The following is an 18,902-nucleotide window of genomic DNA, read 5'->3' as shown; positions in this document are numbered from 1 at the left end:
TTTTATTGCTCATTGTCATGATTCCTGTCTTGTGTTCCTCTAGTCTTGTGTGGACTTTTGTTATGTCCTGTGCCATGTTTTGTAGTCCTTTGTAGTTTTTCTTGTTTATTAGTCTCCCCAGGTGTTTCTGATTAACCACGCCCCCTTGTTATCTTGTTTAGCTCGTTTGCCTGTGTATTTAAACCTCTGTGCTTCAGTTGATGTTTGTTGGTCGTTGTGGCTGTTTCCATGTTTCCATGTTCCTGTCCTGAGTTCTGTGTGCCATTGTTTGCCCTGGATTTCCTGTTTGTTTCATTAAAGTAGTGCTTGCATGTGGATTCTCTCTCTGCTTTGTCGTTGCCTCATCGTTATACTCATATAGTGCATAATACTAAGGGGCAGATTTACTAAACAGGGCAAATTAGTGTGAGAGTGCAATTCCAAAAATGCATAGATTTGAGTGGAAGGGTCTGCGCGTGATCTACTGTTGACACGCAAATTAAACAACACAGACCCAGTCAGATTATTTCCATAAAGATCAACACAAACTACCAGCTAGCGTCTGGTTTAAGACGTGCTTGTTTTAGGGCGGTTAATAATGGCGCACACACCAGTACACTGACGAACGCAAACCTTAGTAAATCACCTTGAGTGATTCATTTAAATATTCTTCTCACATAAATTTTGCGTCTGAAAGGGAAACTCCTACAAAAGCATTATCATTTAAATCATTCAAATTTTTACTGGTATTAATAACAACTAGTGAAATCTAGGATTCGTGACACAATGACTCTGTGAGCGATGAGAGTTTCACCTGATCCTCTTCTCTCCATCATTTCCTGATTCTCTTCAGTGTGCCTCTCAATGAAAGGATCTAATTGAGTCTGACTCTGATTTAAGGACGCGTCCTCCTCCTCAAAGGACTGTCATGTGGATCACATGGTGAGTTATCACATGTCATCATTCTCCTGTAAGCAAACACAGATTCAGAGAAGGTTAAAGTGATGAGAAGGATTGATGTTTCACTTACACAAACACTACAGACTTATTGTGTTATTTTCTGTTGTTCATACAGAGGATTTCAGTTCATAAATATTATCACCGTCTTAACCTGCATTACATCTTTTGTACCACAGTAATAGAAACTTGAAGTAAAGTGAGTTCAATATCACATCTAAATTGCTTAAACTGTTGCATTGGTGTTTTAGAATAAGATGCTAGCTATCTGAAAAATGTTTACACTTTATGTTATCTGGGAGTTATTAGTGTTTTTGATTGATTTGACTGCCTCACCAGTGAATATCTACGTCTGTAGTATGTAATGATATTAGCTCAAAGGGGGAAATATTAATAATAATCCATAATTGCCAATTATGATTAATTATTAATATTTGGGTCAGTTAATTAGATTAACTTTGAGGTAAGCCAAATTAAAATTACAATCAATTAATCAGTTCCAATGAACTGATTGATTATTCATTATTCTAAGAACAATGTATCTTTCATGGTCACTGAAAAATAATTATTCCTTAGCTTGTACAGCGCTTAGAGCATGTAACAGGATCAAAATCGTAAAAGGTACTTTGTATGCAAACAGAGAATCAGAAACCAAATGCATAATTGTGCACAAGTTTTATTAACTAAATCACAAACATGACTAAACTAAACAAACACACAAACATACATACATTCATCCATACATGCATAGGTAAAGGGGGTGAGTGATGTGGAACCGGAAGCAGGAAATAGAACTATGGAAAAAATCTATTTAACATTGAAAAGAACCATAAGCTTATCTTCAGAACACCTCATTCAAGTATACTTGCATGGCAGTTGCAATCGTGGACAATTCTTGAAGTGATTGAAGAATGAATTCGTTGTTTGTTCGACACTGTTCTCATAGCTGAAGTGCAGATTGTGGCCTGCCAGCCCTGGGCCGGAGAGGACACGCAGAGCAAATGTTGGGAGTTGTGATGGCCTTCTTCTGCATTGAATGAAGATGTGGAACTCCTGAGGTTGTCCTTGATGCTGTTGTGGTGGAGAGAGAGAGAGTTCTCTCTCTCCGGATGAGCACATGGCTGTTGTGAGTCGAGGCCTGCTGAGGGCACGCTGGACGTCCCGTGGCATCCTGAAGTGCCGAGAAGGCCAAGAGTTGATGGTTGACCGTTCAGTGATGGTAGGTTTGCAGTTTTGCAGTCTGAAGAAAAGTCTGACTAGGCAAGGCAGACGGCATCAGGCCTGTTGGATCCAGGGCCCTGGGCCCCAGTGGGGAGGGGTAGCTCAGTTCGTCTCTGATTAATGCAGCGAAGTCTGCATGGAAGATTGTTTCTTCCCATTGTCTCTCTCTTGCACATGCGGCCACATTCCTTTCGATCATAAAAACTCTCTGTGTTCCCTGTAACAAGACACCGTCCTGCCAGTGTGTTAGCCTCATTTGGGATGTTAGTTTTTGGTGAAGGTTTTACAGTGAATTTGCAGGATTATTCATTAAATAAATTAATAATTTGTGTGTGTCGGATTGGTCCAGACGCCACAAGTGTTAAATAGGAAAGGATAATAACTAATTAAATCTCATATATCTTGCTAAATCAGCTGATATGTAATACTTACTCTCTGTGCTGCTGGTGTATAGGTCCTGTGTTGACGATAGTAAATCACACCAGCAGTTACAGCAGCAGCAAACACCAGCAGAACACCAACAACTATTCCTGCTACAGCTCCTGAAGACAGACTTGAACCTGGAACATCTACAGAGAAACAGACATTATTACGAGAGAGTGAATGATTATCCATCTAGTATTTACCAATATCTTAGACGGATATTTACACCTTTCTACTTTATTCATCAGTTCTTTACGGATTAATGGCTTCATCTGTTGTCTTTAGAAACAGCAGCTAAAACAGCATCAGCACTGAGAGATCAACAGGAAACAAAGCACTTTTTTTTAGTTCACGAGTTCACTCTTACATCAATTAAAGCTCCAATATGTAAAAAAAATTTAACCACAAAAGGGCGCAGTTTCCAACAATAACAAAGGCGAAGCTTGATGACGCTATGAAGGAGGTGACGATGGGAGATGTCGTTTTTAATGCGTTTTCAGGTACGCATGAGGTAATTTATTCGTTTTTGTATTACCTGTATGTCTGATCGTATTATTTTATGTCATCATAATTAATGAACTGCAAGGAACGTGAAATGTTATGCTATATTATCCCGTTATATCTATTAAAATCATCTTTACTGTAACTATTATGTTACTTGTACAATAAAAAAAAATTGATTTGCTTACCTGTCTATCAATACACTCGCGAGAGCAGAGTCTCGGTCAAGTCCAAGATTGTCGCGCAGCTCTCTCCATCTCGAAAACGCCTGGCCGATATTTATCTGGGTTTTATTCCTCCGTTTGTCACACAGTCTGCGCGTATCCGAATATGGACGCTTTCGTTTTGTTGGCACTTCAATACTCGCCAAAGAGTAATCGTGATCCATAACAGCTATAACCATACAGTCTATGGCAATAATGCTATAACCACCACTTCCGCATTTGACCATGTGATGTTCCGGTGTGGTGGAATATCACATGGTCCACACCGGAAAAAAAGGATAGTGCGGACATTGCGTCACTGAGAGGCGACATTTCTTTTCCGGGACGGACAGTTATTTAAAATCGGAATTTCTCTGAAATAAAAAATCTTTGGAGACTTTTGAGATATTGTAAGTACACAACTGGAGGAAATATATCACACTGGGCAAATTATTTTCGGAAATTTAATTACAAAATTGTTACATATTGGAGCTTTAAACAGAGTAAAGATAAAGGGTAACACTTTAGAATACTGTATCTTACTTACTGCATAACTAATAAGTAATTATTGAAGAACTAACAGGTAATTATTCATTAACTACTTCTTCACTACTGTTAACTACTAAGGAAGATGTGTTAACTAATCAGTATGTAATATATTTTTATGATTGTGTTAAGTAACAGTTAGTTAATCAATAAATAATGAATTCTGTCATAACTCTTGAAGAACTACTACTAATTATCTACTAATTAAGGTTCAAGAAAAATAACTAAGAAGTAACTACTAATGAACAGTCATACAAAACTAACCTCAGATTAGTTTTTATATTTTATATACAGTACTGTGTGTGTCTGTTTTCCTCAGCATAGAATGCCATTGAGTAAATTCATGTTTGAGGCAATGACTGAGGGAAACTGAAAATATAGGGAACTTATTAGTAATTCATAAATAATGATCAAATAATTCTGCAGGAATTACTTAGAACCTGGAACAGTATTCTAAAGTGAGAATACAGGGAACTCATTAGTAATTAATAAATAATTATCAAATAATTATCCAGGAATTAGGCTACTTATAACCTGAAACAGTATTCTAAAGTGAACATATAAGGAAATTAATTGGTAATTAACAAATAATTATTAGATAATTCTTCAGGAATTACTTGGAACCTGGAACAGTATTCTAAAGTGAGAATATAGGGAACTCATTAGTAATTAATACAGAATTACCACATACTTCTGACTCAAAGCAAACTTACTGTAAAAAAACACATTATTAACGGTATTATCTAAACCTTTGTAAAATAGATAAGTTATCATACATTATGATACATTTTGCTAATTAAATAAAAAGTTTGCTTATTTGCAGATCAATATATAGCCTAGTAAATGTCACATGCCTGTCCTGTCTTGTGCTGCACATGGGTGTTTTGTTATTTTGGGCCATGTGCTCGTGTCTGTTGTCTAGCCCCTCCCATCTTGTTATCTGATTATTGGTTAATTTGTCCCACCTGTCTGTCTCGTTACCCTCCTTTGTTTGTTCCCCTATTTAGCCTCCTTGTGTTTGTAGTCTTGTGCTGGTTCGTTGTCCGAGTTTCCCGTTCCTGGAGTCCTGAGTTTTTGAGTTTTTGTACCTTGTCTGCATGTTACTAATAAATTTCCTCTGCATCTGTATCCTCGTCTCACATTCATCGATTCCGTGACAGAAAATGTCTGCACTTATCTTTCTTATTAGTGCTGAAGAATGACTAAAACTGGCTAGAAAATAAAATAAAAAAACATTGATCAGTGCTTTTTACTTTTCAAGTAATTACCTTTGTACTTTTACTAAGGTAATTTTGAAAATGAATAGGCCAATAGTTTATAATTTTACTGGAGTAATATTTTATTGGGTTATCTGTACTTTTACTCAAGTACTTGATTTGTGTACTTCATCCACCACTCCACTGCTAAAATAAAACGGTTTATTGTAGTAACCACTGTGTATGACTGTTCATTAGTAGTTACTTCTTAGTTATTTTTCTTGCACATTAATTAATAGATAATTAATAATAGTTCTTCAAGAGTTATGACCTAATTCATTAGTTATTGATTAACTAACTGAAACTTAACACAATCATACAATTATATTACATTCTAATTAGTTAACACATCTTCCTTAGTAGTTAACAGTAGTGACTTAAGTGTTAATAAATAATTATCTATTAGTTCCTCAATAATTCCTTATTAGTTATGCAGTAAGTAAGATACAGTATTCTAAAGTGTTACCAGATTATGCATATTTGGCGTGCTGTCCGGGGCAGGGCTCCGAGCTTGGAATTTTTGCCTGAACCCAGAGTACCCAGAGAGATTTAAAATATTGAACTGTTCATTAAATTCCTCAAAGGAAAATGCTTTGAATGGCTGACTTATACTCACCAATGACAGTAATATTGAATCTATTCACTCTAGTGATGCTGAAGCTGCTGTTGATGATGATGATCAGTAGTTGATATTCTCCAGAGTCTGTGTTTCTGGTGTTTGTGATGATCAGAGATCCAGTCTGATGATCCAGCTTCAGTCTGTCTCTGAATCTCTCTTTACACTGAACATCTGTACAGATCTTACTCTGATCTCCAGTGATTTCAGCGATGAGAATGTCATTAAAATACCACGTCATCACATAATTTGTGTTGTTTATTACACCAGGATCTAAAGTAACAGATTCTCCTTCCTTCACTGACTCTCTCTTCATTTCTTGTTCAGCAGCAGAAACAGCTGAAACACAAACTAACAGATGCTGAAAGGATCTTGTTTTGAGAGAGTATAGAATTTATACAGAATATTTGAATACATAATATATATATATATATATATATATATATATATATATATGTAAATCTACAACGTTTACTAGTGTTTTGAAGAAATTCTTTATATTGCATGTGCATACATTTAAAGAAAAAACACAAATATAACTGAACACATCAATGAAGTGATTTTAAATGTACAAGACTTGCTTTTGACATAATGACTCACCATGGACAGTAACATTGAAGGTCTTTTCACTGTCGCTGCTGCTGCTGATGATCTTCAGTTTGTAGAGTCCAGAGTCTGTGTCTGTGGTGTTCATGATGATCAGAGATCCCGTCTGATGATCCAGCTTCAGTCTGTCTCTGAATCTCTCAGTATCTTCCAACCCAGTCTCACGGCAGTTCGTGACATAGTCACGAAATTTAATCTATTGATTCGTGTTCGTGGACACGATTTTCCCCATTTTTTCGTGTCACTCAGCACGACTTTCAATCTAATGTATTTCAATGGGACGTATTTTTCGTGCCTGCACCACGTTTTTCTTTCGAGAGCACAGTATTGTTTTTTTTCTCAATTGTTATTCATTTTGCAAACTTTAAGAGCTACATTACTCAATATTTAATCAATAGATTTTAATCCTCGTTTTTATTGCTTTATATTCGGTAGGCTACTCAACATTAATCTATTTATTCGTGTCCAAGGGCACAAATATCCTTATTTTTTTCGTGTCACTCAGCACGACATTCAATGTATTTCAATGGGACGTATTTTTCGTGCTTGCACGTCTTTCTTTCGAGAACACACTATTTTTTTTCTCAAATGTTTGGCTATTCCTTTTGCAAAATTTAAGGGCTACATTGCTCAACATTTAATCAGGAGATTTTAATCCTCGTTGTATTGTAGCCTATTCGGTAGGCTACTCAACACGAATTTATTCGTGTCCAAAGGCACGAATTTCATTTTTTTCGTGTCACTCAGCACGACTTTCAATCTAATGTATTTCAATGGGGCGTATTTTTCGTGCTTGCACCACGTTTTTCTTTCGAGAGTTGTTTTTTCTCAATTGGTATTCATTTTGCCAACTTTAAGGGCTACATTACACAACATTTAATCAGGAGATTTTAATCCTTGTTTTTATTGCTTTATATTCGGTATAGGCTACTCAACATGAATCTATTTATTAGTGTCCATGGGCTCAAATTTTCTTCTTTTTTTCGTGTCATTCAGCACGACTTTCAATCCAATGTATTTCAATGGGACGTATTTTTCGTGCCTGCACCACGTTTTTTTTTCGAGAGCACCGTATTGTTTTTTCTCAATTGTTATTAATTTTGCAGACTTTAAGGGCTACATTACACAACATTTAATCAGGTGATTTTAATCCTCGTTTTTATTGCTTTATATTCGGTATAGGCTACTCAACATGAATCTATTGATTCGTGTTCATAGGCACGAATTTCCTTCTTTTTTTCGTGTCACTCAGCACGACTTTCAATCTAATGTATTTCAATGGGACGTATTTTTCGTGCCTGCACCACGTTTTTTTTCGAGAGCACGGTAGGCTATTGTTTTTTCTCAATTGTTATTAATTTTGCAGACTTTAAGGGCTACATTACTCAACATTTAATCAGGTGATTTCAATCCTCGTTTTTATTACTTTATATTCGGTATAGGCTACTCAACACAAATTGATTCGTGTCCATGGGCACGAATTTCCTTCCTTTTTTCGTGTCACTCAGCACGACTTTCAATCTAATGTATTTCAATGGGACGTCTTTTTCGTGCCTGCACCACGTTTTTCTTTCGAAACACAGTATTGTTATTTTTATTTTTTTTTTGTGATTCATTTAGAAAACTTTAGGGGCTACTTTGCCCATCATTTAATCAGGAGATTTTAATCCTTGTTTTATTGCTTTTTAAATTATAATCGGTAGGCTACTCAACATTGTAAACCATCGTCAGTGCTTCCTTACATTAAACAAATATGTATATTATTCCTGAATGCGAGTGCAAAGTTGAGTTACGGCTATTGCTTCTAAATATTCCTGTTTCTTTGCTGAAAAATACCGGTTTTCCATCGGTTTGGCGTGTCAAATCTAACAGTAACTACATTTCCCACGAGCCTTATCGACCGTTACTATGGTGATGACGACAGATAAAACTGAGGACCCGCCACCGATTCTCTTTTAATGATATCCTCATCTTTTTTCAACACACACGCGAAAGTGTGCTTGATAATTCAACAATACTATGTGTTATGGCCATCAGTTTTATTTGTTTCCAGTATTACCCATGATCATCAGCTTCCGTTGCTATGGAGACGGAGCCAGCCCGCCCTGTAATTGGGTGATTTCTTCAGTGATTTCTCATTGCGCTCAAACCACTTTCCAGGTAAGTTGCTAGGCTCATTCGTACGTAACGATCACGTTTTGCTATAAATAATTGATGCATTTGCCATATTAGATTCACATGATTTACACGTTAGGGCAACGAATTAAAGCCCGTCCAAGGTTTGCTCATTATCAGAAAAAAATCCTGTGAAATTAGGCTTGCTAAATGGATAGCCAACTTCAACATGCTAACTCTAACGTTAGTTATCTAAAATATGTAATTTTCTCTCGATCATCGTGGTTCACCCACAGTGTCACTGTAATGTGTCAGTAATAACAATATTATCACTTGGTCTAAACTTATACTGCACATAACGCTGCCTTTTAATCTGGGATGTCGAACCCCAGGCACATGTTACGCGCGCGCGCCTTTAAAAAAAAATTACGCGCACAGGAAATAGGAGCAACGTGAATCTGTATTTATTTATTTTAAGTATTTATAAGAAAATGGGAATCACTCACTATTAGGGTCATTAATAGGGTACATAAACACTACATAATCAACATTTTCTGTTGTTCTCCATGCAGATCCTGTCAAACACATCACCTGTCCGAACCTATAGCCACACCTGATTTCAAAACCCAAAGGCACTTTTAAGAGCCAACCTCAATCTCTTCTTTATTTTCTATATCTCACATTCTCTCTGTTCTCAATATCTATATTTCTCTCTCCATCTATCTCACAGTCTTTATCTATTGCTCGTTCTTTTCTCTCTGTCTGTCTTTGTCTACTTGTCTCTTATCCATCTTTGTCTGTCTGTCTGTCTGTCTGTATCTGACTGTTATAATGCCGGGGGGGTCTACAAAAAAGAACTGCCCTTTTTGTCAGGGCATTTTATTTTGTGCACAAAAGGTCTGTTCACACTGTAAAAAGGAGCAACCTCAGAAGCAGCGCCTCAAGAAGAAGCTTCAGAGGTTTGATGAGAAGCGAGATGAATGGGTGGTTGGTCGTAAGAAAAACCACAACATTGCATCCATCAAGGATGAAGCCAATATCCTGGTACGTACAATTTCATACATGACATTAAACTTTCCAGATCATCTAGGAAGTACATTCAGTGGTACCATTTGTTATTAAGTGAGCATGCCAGCGCAAGGTCAGAAAGACAGTATTTTTTGCCAATATAGATAAAGTTAAATTATTTTTTTCTAATGATACTTTGTCCTCCCTGTGTCATCAGAACTAATTTAAAAGTACAATTTAACTATCAAATTTGAAGGTAGATGTAATTGTGATTTTTAGTTTTTATTTTAGTGGTAGGCTAATACCCTAAAGTAAACACATCTTCACCATAACACATCACAGACCTTAATGATCTACCAGAGCAAAATTTGAACACACAGCAAATATAATTGATACTCAGGAATTCTTGAGTTCATAACAAATACAGGCATGTATTGTGACAGAATTGCAATATAATAATCAAACTTTCTTATCGAGTGGATGAGAAATAACAAATGAACTGCATTCATACTGTACTACTCAAAACAACAATGTGCACGTGTCAACTGTAAATATGTGCAGCATTCACCCATTTGGTCATGTTATCACTAAGGTTCTGCCTTTTTAAAATAAATCTTTAGATTGTCATTGTCCAGTTGCACAATGGCTACATAATCTTATCAACGTAGGTGCAAAACCCAAGCTCCTAATATTACAAAAAGTTATATTTTAACCTTATTTTCTATATATATTTGTTTTTTTTGCTTCTACTGTATGAGCCTTCCTGTTTGCACATACTTGGTTTTACAAAAGCAAAACTCACTATTAGGTTAAAAATCCTGAATGGCAGTAACCTGGATGCTGTCATTAATAATGTTATATTTTCTTAATAATTAATATTCCTAGTTATTTTTTATGTTGTTTTTCTATTTCATTAAACAGCAAAAATACACAATGTTGTCATTGCAGCTTGAGAAACTCCATGCCATTGGATACAAGCCAGTTCTGCTTCTTGGAAAGGAGACCAAAAAAAAAGAAATGAAGTGTGAAATATTAACCCCTCGCTGCACCCTCTCCGCCTATGCCCAGGACTACCTTCAGAAGATAGGTTCATTTTATGAATACCTTTGTGAAGGTGAGATGCATGCACTGTATCTTAAAGTCACAGTTCACAATTTGTGTTGAGAGCGCAAAAGATTTTATTATCTTAAAGGAGATTTAACATTGAGCTTAATTTTTTGTAAATCACAAAAATCTGGACATACTAATTGAACACATGAAATTCGCAAAGACACGTTTTGGTTACTGGGTCAATGAATTAAATGATAATATATATATATATATATATATATATTCAATAAAACAATATCAAGGACGGCGCTAAAATGTAGAGCATTACCAGAAATAACACAAAGAAAAAGAAAACAATCAAATGTTGGCTGGATACACCAAAAACTTACACTGCTACTAACTTTGAGGCATAACCCAGACTGTAAACAAACATTATACTTGTCATTTTTTGAATAGATATTATGAGCAGTTTGGGTTTTATTTTCCCGACTTAAAGATATATTGTATTGGTTATAGTCATTGGAAATCAATCAAATATATTGCAGATATCTAATACATCCAGTTGACACTCAATAGTTCTCCTGCAATCAAAAGTGCCTTCAAATCTGGTTGGGCAAAATTTGGACTAGGCCTATATGATTCAAACAGATTAAAACTTAAAACAGGTACAGATCAAGCTTATGGTTAACCTCTATGTTTTAAATAAGCAAAACACAACACTTGTTTAACTTGCACAGGTTGGACCCAGGATTCCAGTGGCAATGATGATCAGCTGATTACGCTGCATCTCACACCCTGTGACCCATTGGAGAACAAGCAACCGGAAGAAGGTGAGCAGGCGAGCCCCGTGGAGGGGCAGGTGGATCAGGCGAGCCCCGTGGAGGGGCAGGTGGAGCAGGCGAGCCCCGTGGAGGGGCAGGTGGAGCAGGCGAGCCCCGTGGAGGGGCAGGTGGAGCAGGCGAGCCCCGTGGAGGGGCAGGTGGAGCAGGCGAGCCCCGTGGAGGGGCAGGTGGAGCAGGCGAGCCCCGTGGAGGGGCAGGTGGAGCAGGCGAGCCCCGTGGAGGGGCAGGTGGAGCAGGCGAGCCCCGTGGAGGGGCAGGTGGAGCAGGCGAGCCCCGTGGAGGGGCAGGTGGAGCAGACGAGCCCCGTGGAGGGGCAGGTGGAGCAGACGAGCCCCGTGGAGGGGCAGGTGGAGCAGACGAGCCCCGTGGAGGGGCAGGTGGAGCAGGCGAGCCCCGTGGAGGGGCAGGTGGAGCAGGCGAGCCCCGTGGAGGGGCAGGTGGAGCAGGCGAGCCCCGTGGAGGGGCAGGTGGAGCAGGCGAGCCCCGTGGAGGGGCAGGTGGAGCAGGCGAGCCCCGTGGAGGGGCAGGTGGAGCAGACGAGCCCCGTGGAGGGGCAGGTGGAGCAGACGAGCCCCGTGGAGGGGCAGGTGGAGCAGACGAGCCCTGTGGAGGGGCAGGTGGAGCAGACGAGCCCTGTGGAGGGGCAGGTGGAGCAGACGAGCCCTGTGGAGGGGCAGGTGGAGCAGACGAGCCCAATGGAGGGGCAAGGTAATTAGAACAAATTTAAAGAGTTACAGTTTATATTTGTAAAGGCCTAAAGTGTTTGACCAATGGGTTACCTTGAATTTACTTGACTTCCAGTTTATTTCCCCCATAGAGCTTGATGCAGGTTAGGGCTCTTTTCAGCATCGACATTGCAATGTGTGCATGTGAAATAGTCACAATGCAGGATGCATGATGTCAAGTAGGGGAAATGAACTCAAACACACCATGCTATAACTTTTTTGCTGGTTGATAAATTAAAACTCACAAGGTTCTCATTTTCCATGGATAATCTGCTAGAAAAGTTGATCTGATATTACATAATTAGATGGTCTATCCGATTCTGTACTAGGGCTTTTGGAAGGAATTTTGTGAGTCTATTATAAATCTAAAAGTAAAAAAAAATGCTACTAATCGAATGCTGAAATTACTTGGCCAAAATTAAAGATTAAAGATATTAGGATAATTTGAATATTCAAAATAATTGGGAATGTCAGTGTCCCATGCACACTAAACTTGAAGGCAACATATCTCAATTTATCAGATTGCTATGAAATTTGATGAGCACATTTCATGCTCACAACCACACCACCATTTTCCCACCCCTTGCGTTCCTTGATCAAGTCAGCGAAGGATCAGCTCTTGTTGAAACAAATTAGGATTATCACAAACAGGATGGACATAAGCGAGAAAGTGAAACACGTGGAGTAAATGGAGCAACCTTAATTCAATCGCAATAAGACTACATGTACTTTACACCTATTAATACATGTACTGCCACACTTGTGCGACGTTGTGGTCTTTCAGTATTTTAAATAATAAGATAAAGATTTATTTGGTATATGAGTAATTTTCTTTCTCCAAACCCATTGCTGTCTTCACAGGGTCAGCCAGGGGCACAGTTGCAAGTCGCAAAAAGAAAAAGTCAGGTATGTAAATAATGTTTGTTGGGTAATTATTGGTGGTTCTGATAACTGTTACCATAGCTCATTAGTCAAGCAGATTCTCTTAAAGGGTTAGTTCACCCAAAAATGAAAATTCTGTCAGTAATTACTCTCCCTCATGTTGTTCCAACATTCATGTTTACCTCGAAGCTAATACTCCCGCTAGCATACAATAGCCACATTAGCAGTTAGCTGCTGTTTGTTACACACAGTAGAGCAATAAAAACACAGTCTTAAGGCCCGTTCACACCAAGGATGATAACTATAAAGATAACGATAAAGATATAATTCTAAAAATCGTTCTCCATATTAAAGAATAACAGAGTTCACACCACAACTATAACGATAAAGATATGAGGAACGATATCATAGGGATCACTTTCAGAACGATTTTTTTCCAGCTGTCGAACGATAAAACACTGACAGCCAATCAGAATCCATTCTAATTTAAAGGTCTCGCGCATTTAAAATGGATCTGGATCATCCGGGCGCGCGCGTGCTTAGAATAAAAAGTCCGTTATCGGTCGCTGGTGTGGACACATATATAGTTATCTTTATCGTTATCTTTATAGTTATCGTGCTTGGTGTGAACGGGCCTTTACCGTTTCAATTGCAGGCAAGTCTCTGATTGTTGAAAATGGCCCCTTTTTCCCGAGCTTCGATGCCAACTTCGCCTGATATTGCCCCAAATTTGTGAAGGATTCCGGCGTAAAATGTTTAGTTAGCACAGACACCAAACGTTAAGCCAGTGGGAAGGGTTGTAGGAACCGCGTCATTAAAAATGAATTTAATCCACTGGTCCCTGATAGCTAGGTCCGTTCTTGGTAGAGAAAACACATTTACATGTTGATTCTGGCAGTCAACAACAGAGCAACTCACGTGTGCACTACGTTTCTGCATCTTTCGCGACTGAATTGAATATGAGGGGGTAAGGGGCAGGGCAGGCTTCCCGCGGCATAGGTCTGCGGTGTCCATATATGGTATATCCTGCCCCGTCATGACGTCAAGTCGGGGCTGAAATTAAAATCTCGTATTTGAGTGCGCGTGCACGCTTGCTGGTTGATGAATCCTGGGGTAAACAAACGCTTCACTTTTAAATATCGGCTTCCCGGCCAGTGTATAATCGTTAGGCAATCATAACATACATTGATTCTCGTGGAAAAGTGAAAATTACAGGTTATGACTCCTTTAAGATTGAGCAACTGGAGTCACTTGGACTATATTAACAATCTCTTTAATACATTTTCTGGGCCAGCAAGTTTCAATCCCTTAGTAGCCTATGGAAATGTGATCCAGCTCTCAGATTTAATCAAAAATATCTTAATTTGTGATCCGAAGATGAACGAAGGTCTTACGGGGTTGGAAGAACAACATGAGGGTGAGTAATTACTGACAGAATTTTCATATTTGGGTGAACTAACCCTTTAAGTAAATAAATGAATTACGCAAATAGAATTTAAAGGGGACCTATTATGCTAATTTCCAGTTCTATATTTTTGTTCTGATAGTCCACTAGAGTAGCTTTGCATTATCCTTAAAAAAAAATCCTTATTTATCTTGAACTGGTCCTTTATGCAGACCCTGTCTGAAACGAGTCGTTTTAGATGGAGTATTCTATAAGCCTACTATGATTACTATTCTAATGAGCCTCAGCCTGCATGTCATGTAAAATGTGGAGCCAAATATAAACAGCGTGTTTGCAGACACATTAACTGAAATAGAGGATGGTCTTTTTCCATATTTCAGGGGTCTCTACTCTCTAGACACACCAGGGAGTCAGGGACACATATTTATGTTGAAAAGACATTACAAAGTGCATTTTGTCTAATTAATGTAAATGTGTTTTTTTGTTTTTTGTTTTTTCTCACAGGGGGACCAAGGCATATGCCGGAAAGGAAAAGGTCACAAAAGAGTAAGTGCATTGCATGTAAATGCAATGATTGATACTTTGCTATACATTGCAACTTTTACCCCGGTTTATTTGCTATAGTTCCATTGCTTTTTTTTAACTACTTAAAACAGACAATTAGTCAAAATTTTATTTATTTATTTAATCATTTAGCAAAAGCTTTTATCCAAAGCGACTTAGCGACCCGCAACAGGGCAACAATATGTAAATGTCTTGACCAGTCCAGCTAGTCCAGCGTAGCACACATAACCATGATTATTCATAATAGATATAGAATAGTAATAATAATAATAATAATAATAATAGTAGTACATAATAGTAATAGTGAGATTAGTACAATTGACAACCTATAAAATCCAACAGGCTTAATTAGTCTAATTTGACCAAAATGCATTGTAGTAGTAGAAGCAGCAGCAGTGGAGTATTCTCAGTTGTGAGCTGTGGCTTAGCAGTAGTATGGTTATTCAAGCAAGCATACCACATTGGAAATTAGTGATTTGGTTCCATGGTACATGTTTTGATTAGTGATAAACATCACTTGTTGTCATCCTTGCAAGTCTGCTCCCTACTTAAAGGGATACTCCACTTTTTTTGGAAATAGGCTCATTTTACAACTCCCCCATAGTTGTACAGTCAAAATACAGTAATATGTAGCAGCGCCTGAAAATGGTCGACCCTAGTCTACCGAGCTGGGGACTATTTTCAGGCGCTGCGTCATATCATTACGTCTGCTGGACTCATGGTACGGCAGCAAAGTTTCTTGATTATTACGCAGGAATGAGAGTATAGTTCCTAGCCATATCAGCCTAGAAAATCACAAAGTGATTCATAGTTGTAAGTCTTCATAGTTGTGTTTATTTTGTTCCTAAACTAACTAATAAGTATTTGAAACGTGTTTTTGTTCACAGATTGCTCCTACCACACTCGCCTAGAGGCTTTCCCCATCAGGAGTGTAGTAAGAGAAAGAGTGAGAAAGGTTAGACAGTCATAAAGGAACTGCAGAGTGTAGGCAGTATGCAGAGTGCAATATAGGATTTAGAAACTTCCTTGTGAGTTGGCAAATACATATTACAGTATACATACCATAATTGTTAGGTAGATGCTTTTTATGTGTTTGGTCTTTTTTGAATTACAGTTTAGAAAGGAGTGTCTACTGAAAATAATGACCCATTGTATCAATGAAACTCAGTGCCTATAACCAGACATAATAGCCTTATGCTAAGAATGGAATTATTTATTTATTTTTCTTGATAGGGCAAAGCAGAAATGTTGGTTGACTGGGAGCCCTGTCCAGTATGGTAAGTATTTCTCTGTTCTTCTGCTTTATGAATTAGAGATAGGGGGGTTGGCTACAATACTTTTTCTATTAATCCGTTCTGTTTCAGATTAAACAAGCATTATAACAAGTGTAAAGCACACATCATTACAGAACTATAACAGTTTCATTTTCCATCTATGAAGGACCACCACCATTAATGCATGCATGAAGGTGGTGGTCCTTCATAGATGGAAAATTAAACTGTTATTCCCTAAAAATTCCCTTCTGTTTTTAGTGGTGAGCAGTGGGCCCAGTCCTGGCAGCCAAAGGATTCTCTCCGAAATAATGAAAATAAATAAAATGTATGTTTTGAACTCCATTTTGGTTTCAGCGTATTTATTCAATTGTTTCTGTTTTGCATTTGAAGTCGTATCTCATCTTTCTGTAGTAATGAAAAGGTGAAAATCTCCAAGAATGTGACCTGGAGTTTAATCTCGAGAGGGCTGTACTAGAAATGTACTTAATCCAACTGAATTTTCTTCTTCAGATGTTATTCAAAAGCATGTTTTCATATTTCATGATTATACATTGCACTTTTATTTTATTACAGTTGACGCGTAACTTGATTTCATGTTCTGTTGTCTGTGCTTTTCAAAGTTCACTTAACCTCACTGTGCACTGTTAAGAAATACAGCCTTATGGCTTGTTTGACATGAAGCTTAAATATGAAGTTCAACAAATAAGACTGACCTTCTTTATACTCACTCATTACTTTATATCTTTTACATTCTCTCTCACTCTCTTCTACTCCAAACTCATCAGCTGACTGGGCGTTTTACGTCTTAAACCAAATGTATTTTCTTCTCAACCCTCTTGAGCCAATCGTGTCATAGGTCCCTCCGCTGTGCTCATCAGGAGAAGAGCTCCACATTCATCCAGATCTCAGCATTGCTACTCACCCCTTCACCACCACCAGTGTCGGCTCCATGTAGGGGATATCCCTCTTCATATCATGCATTTCTCTACAGTACACCTTTAAAAGAACGATGTTTCGATGTGTTCCAATTGCCAAAGACTATATAGTTTCTACTTGTCATGCACCTTGTCAATAAATTTGTTTGATCACCCTTTAAGCCTCTTGTGAGTAATAAAGCAATACATAAGCATTTGGTGTATTTTCACTTATATTTTTGTGAAAGACCACAAATACACTATGATAACACTTGCAAAAGATGATAATTTTTGTTTTTACTTTTCCATACATCAAATTCAAAACAATATGATGATGTGGTTGAGACAAAAGAAACAACCTTCATTGAGTATATTTATATGTGGAATTTGTTTAACTTTACAAGTGGATTCTTTTTAAATGAAAATGTAGCCTATATATAATTTAATCAGGGCCTTCAAGTTTTATAAAAAAATTGGAGTGAGGTTACATTTGTTTGGGGAGGAGCCCCTCAAATATTTGAAACAGTGACCCCTCGGCCCCAAGTTTTTGCTTGCAGTTCAGTTTTATCTATTGTTCATAATTGACCAGCACAAACAAATGATAACAATTGGTAAATCTGATGAAAAAAACATGCATATTTAATCCAAATAAAATAAATGGTTTTATATATTTCAAAAGATAAAGCATAGAACTGTGCGGAGCCGCTTGTTGGCTGAAGTACCAGTTCCATCTGTCACACTTTGATCTCTCTCACACACGTGATCTCTCTCTCTCTCTCTCTCTCTCTCTCTCTCTCTCTCTCTCTCTCTCTCTCTCTCTCTCTCTCTCTCTCTCTCACACACACACACACACACACACACTGATTTAATTATAAAGATACATGGATCACCATGATTTTAGCTTCTAGAATAGAACAGTTTTTGTCACTAGTTAAAAGACAAATATTGATTTATTGTGAAGGTCTTGATCTGGACAGTATATCGCACATTTTGTCTCCTAATGCTGACATATTTATACACAGCAGTTTATTACATTCATCAGGGCAGGGGGCAAAACAAACACGTGGAGGCCATAATTAAATAATAATAATAAAAAATTAAAGGTCGCTCTTTGAAGGACTAAACTCCCGCCGACAAACTCGAATTCATTTCTACTGTAGGCTACAGCCTATACCAGCTAAAACCACAGATGTTAAATCCTGGCGATTTTGTTTCACCCTGATCATCTAAATGCAGCATAATGTATGTTTTGGCTGTATAATGTATGTTTCTTGATATATATAATAGTAAAGACACATTTTTATAACCCTGGTCGGGAAACCAGAAGAACTACAAGTATGGTGGCTGATTTGTACACTTTGTAAGAAGTTCTATGGCGCGTCTCTTGTGGGAATTGTAGTTTATAAATAGCGTACATTGGAGATGGCCCTGATGGTTGTCCTACAACTACAATATCAGTTAAATATACTTAATGACCTGAGATCCTAGCGATTTTTTTTTATTTTGATCATTACTATCACTATATACACAAACTGTAGTTTTTTTAGGAGCCATGTAGAATCTCAAAAACAAACACACTCTACAATACACACTGGTGAGATAGGCTACATGCAAACCAATACTACAAAAACTAATGCGGTAATACGCAAGCGATGTTGGTTGTGGTTCTCTCCTTCAAAAACGTTTTCACATGATGAACACAACAAAAATTCAAAAATTCAAAAATTCAAACACAACAAAATTTTTTTTTTTTCATTCCTTAATACAAAACAATACACCAAATAACACCAATAAAGATGATTCTGCTCCAGCATC

General features: G+C 37.8%; 1 protein-coding gene across 1 annotated transcript; it reads left to right on the top strand.

Annotated features, from left to right (window-relative positions):
* Positions 1-8,075: 8,075 nt before the first annotated feature.
* On the top strand, positions 8,076-17,256 carry LOC308701562 (uncharacterized protein). Its single transcript, XM_081383918.1, has 9 exons — positions 8,076-8,468; positions 8,996-9,467; positions 10,380-10,545; positions 11,219-11,486; positions 11,911-12,031; positions 12,910-12,954; positions 14,840-14,881; positions 16,133-16,176; positions 16,432-17,256. Exons 2-9 carry the CDS (start codon positions 9,255-9,257, stop codon positions 16,493-16,495), a joined length of 963 nt encoding a protein of 320 aa, XP_081240044.1. The 5' UTR covers positions 8,076-8,468; positions 8,996-9,254; the 3' UTR covers positions 16,496-17,256.
* The last annotated feature ends 1,646 nt before the right edge of the window (positions 17,257-18,902 follow it).

This window comes from Scardinius erythrophthalmus, assembly GCF_964197995.2.
Source record: "Scardinius erythrophthalmus genome assembly, chromosome: 14".
Lineage (NCBI taxonomy): Eukaryota > Metazoa > Chordata > Actinopteri > Cypriniformes > Leuciscidae > Scardinius > Scardinius erythrophthalmus.
The sequence above is the reverse complement of the archived record's forward strand: the minus strand, read 5'-3'. Positions and strand labels throughout refer to the sequence as shown.

Bases quoted from the DNA above. Each gene is read 5' to 3' on its own strand.
- LOC308701562 (XM_081383918.1), top strand. From the start codon at position 9,255: ATGCCGGGGGGGTCTACAAAAAAGAACTGCCCTTTTTGTCAGGGCATT. The intron at 10,546-11,218 runs GTGAGATGCATG...TAACTTGCACAG, and splicing joins TTATGAATACCTTTGTGAAG to GTTGGACCCAGGATTCCAGT. The intron at 12,032-12,909 runs GTAATTAGAACA...CTGTCTTCACAG, and splicing joins GAGCCCAATGGAGGGGCAAG to GGTCAGCCAGGGGCACAGTT.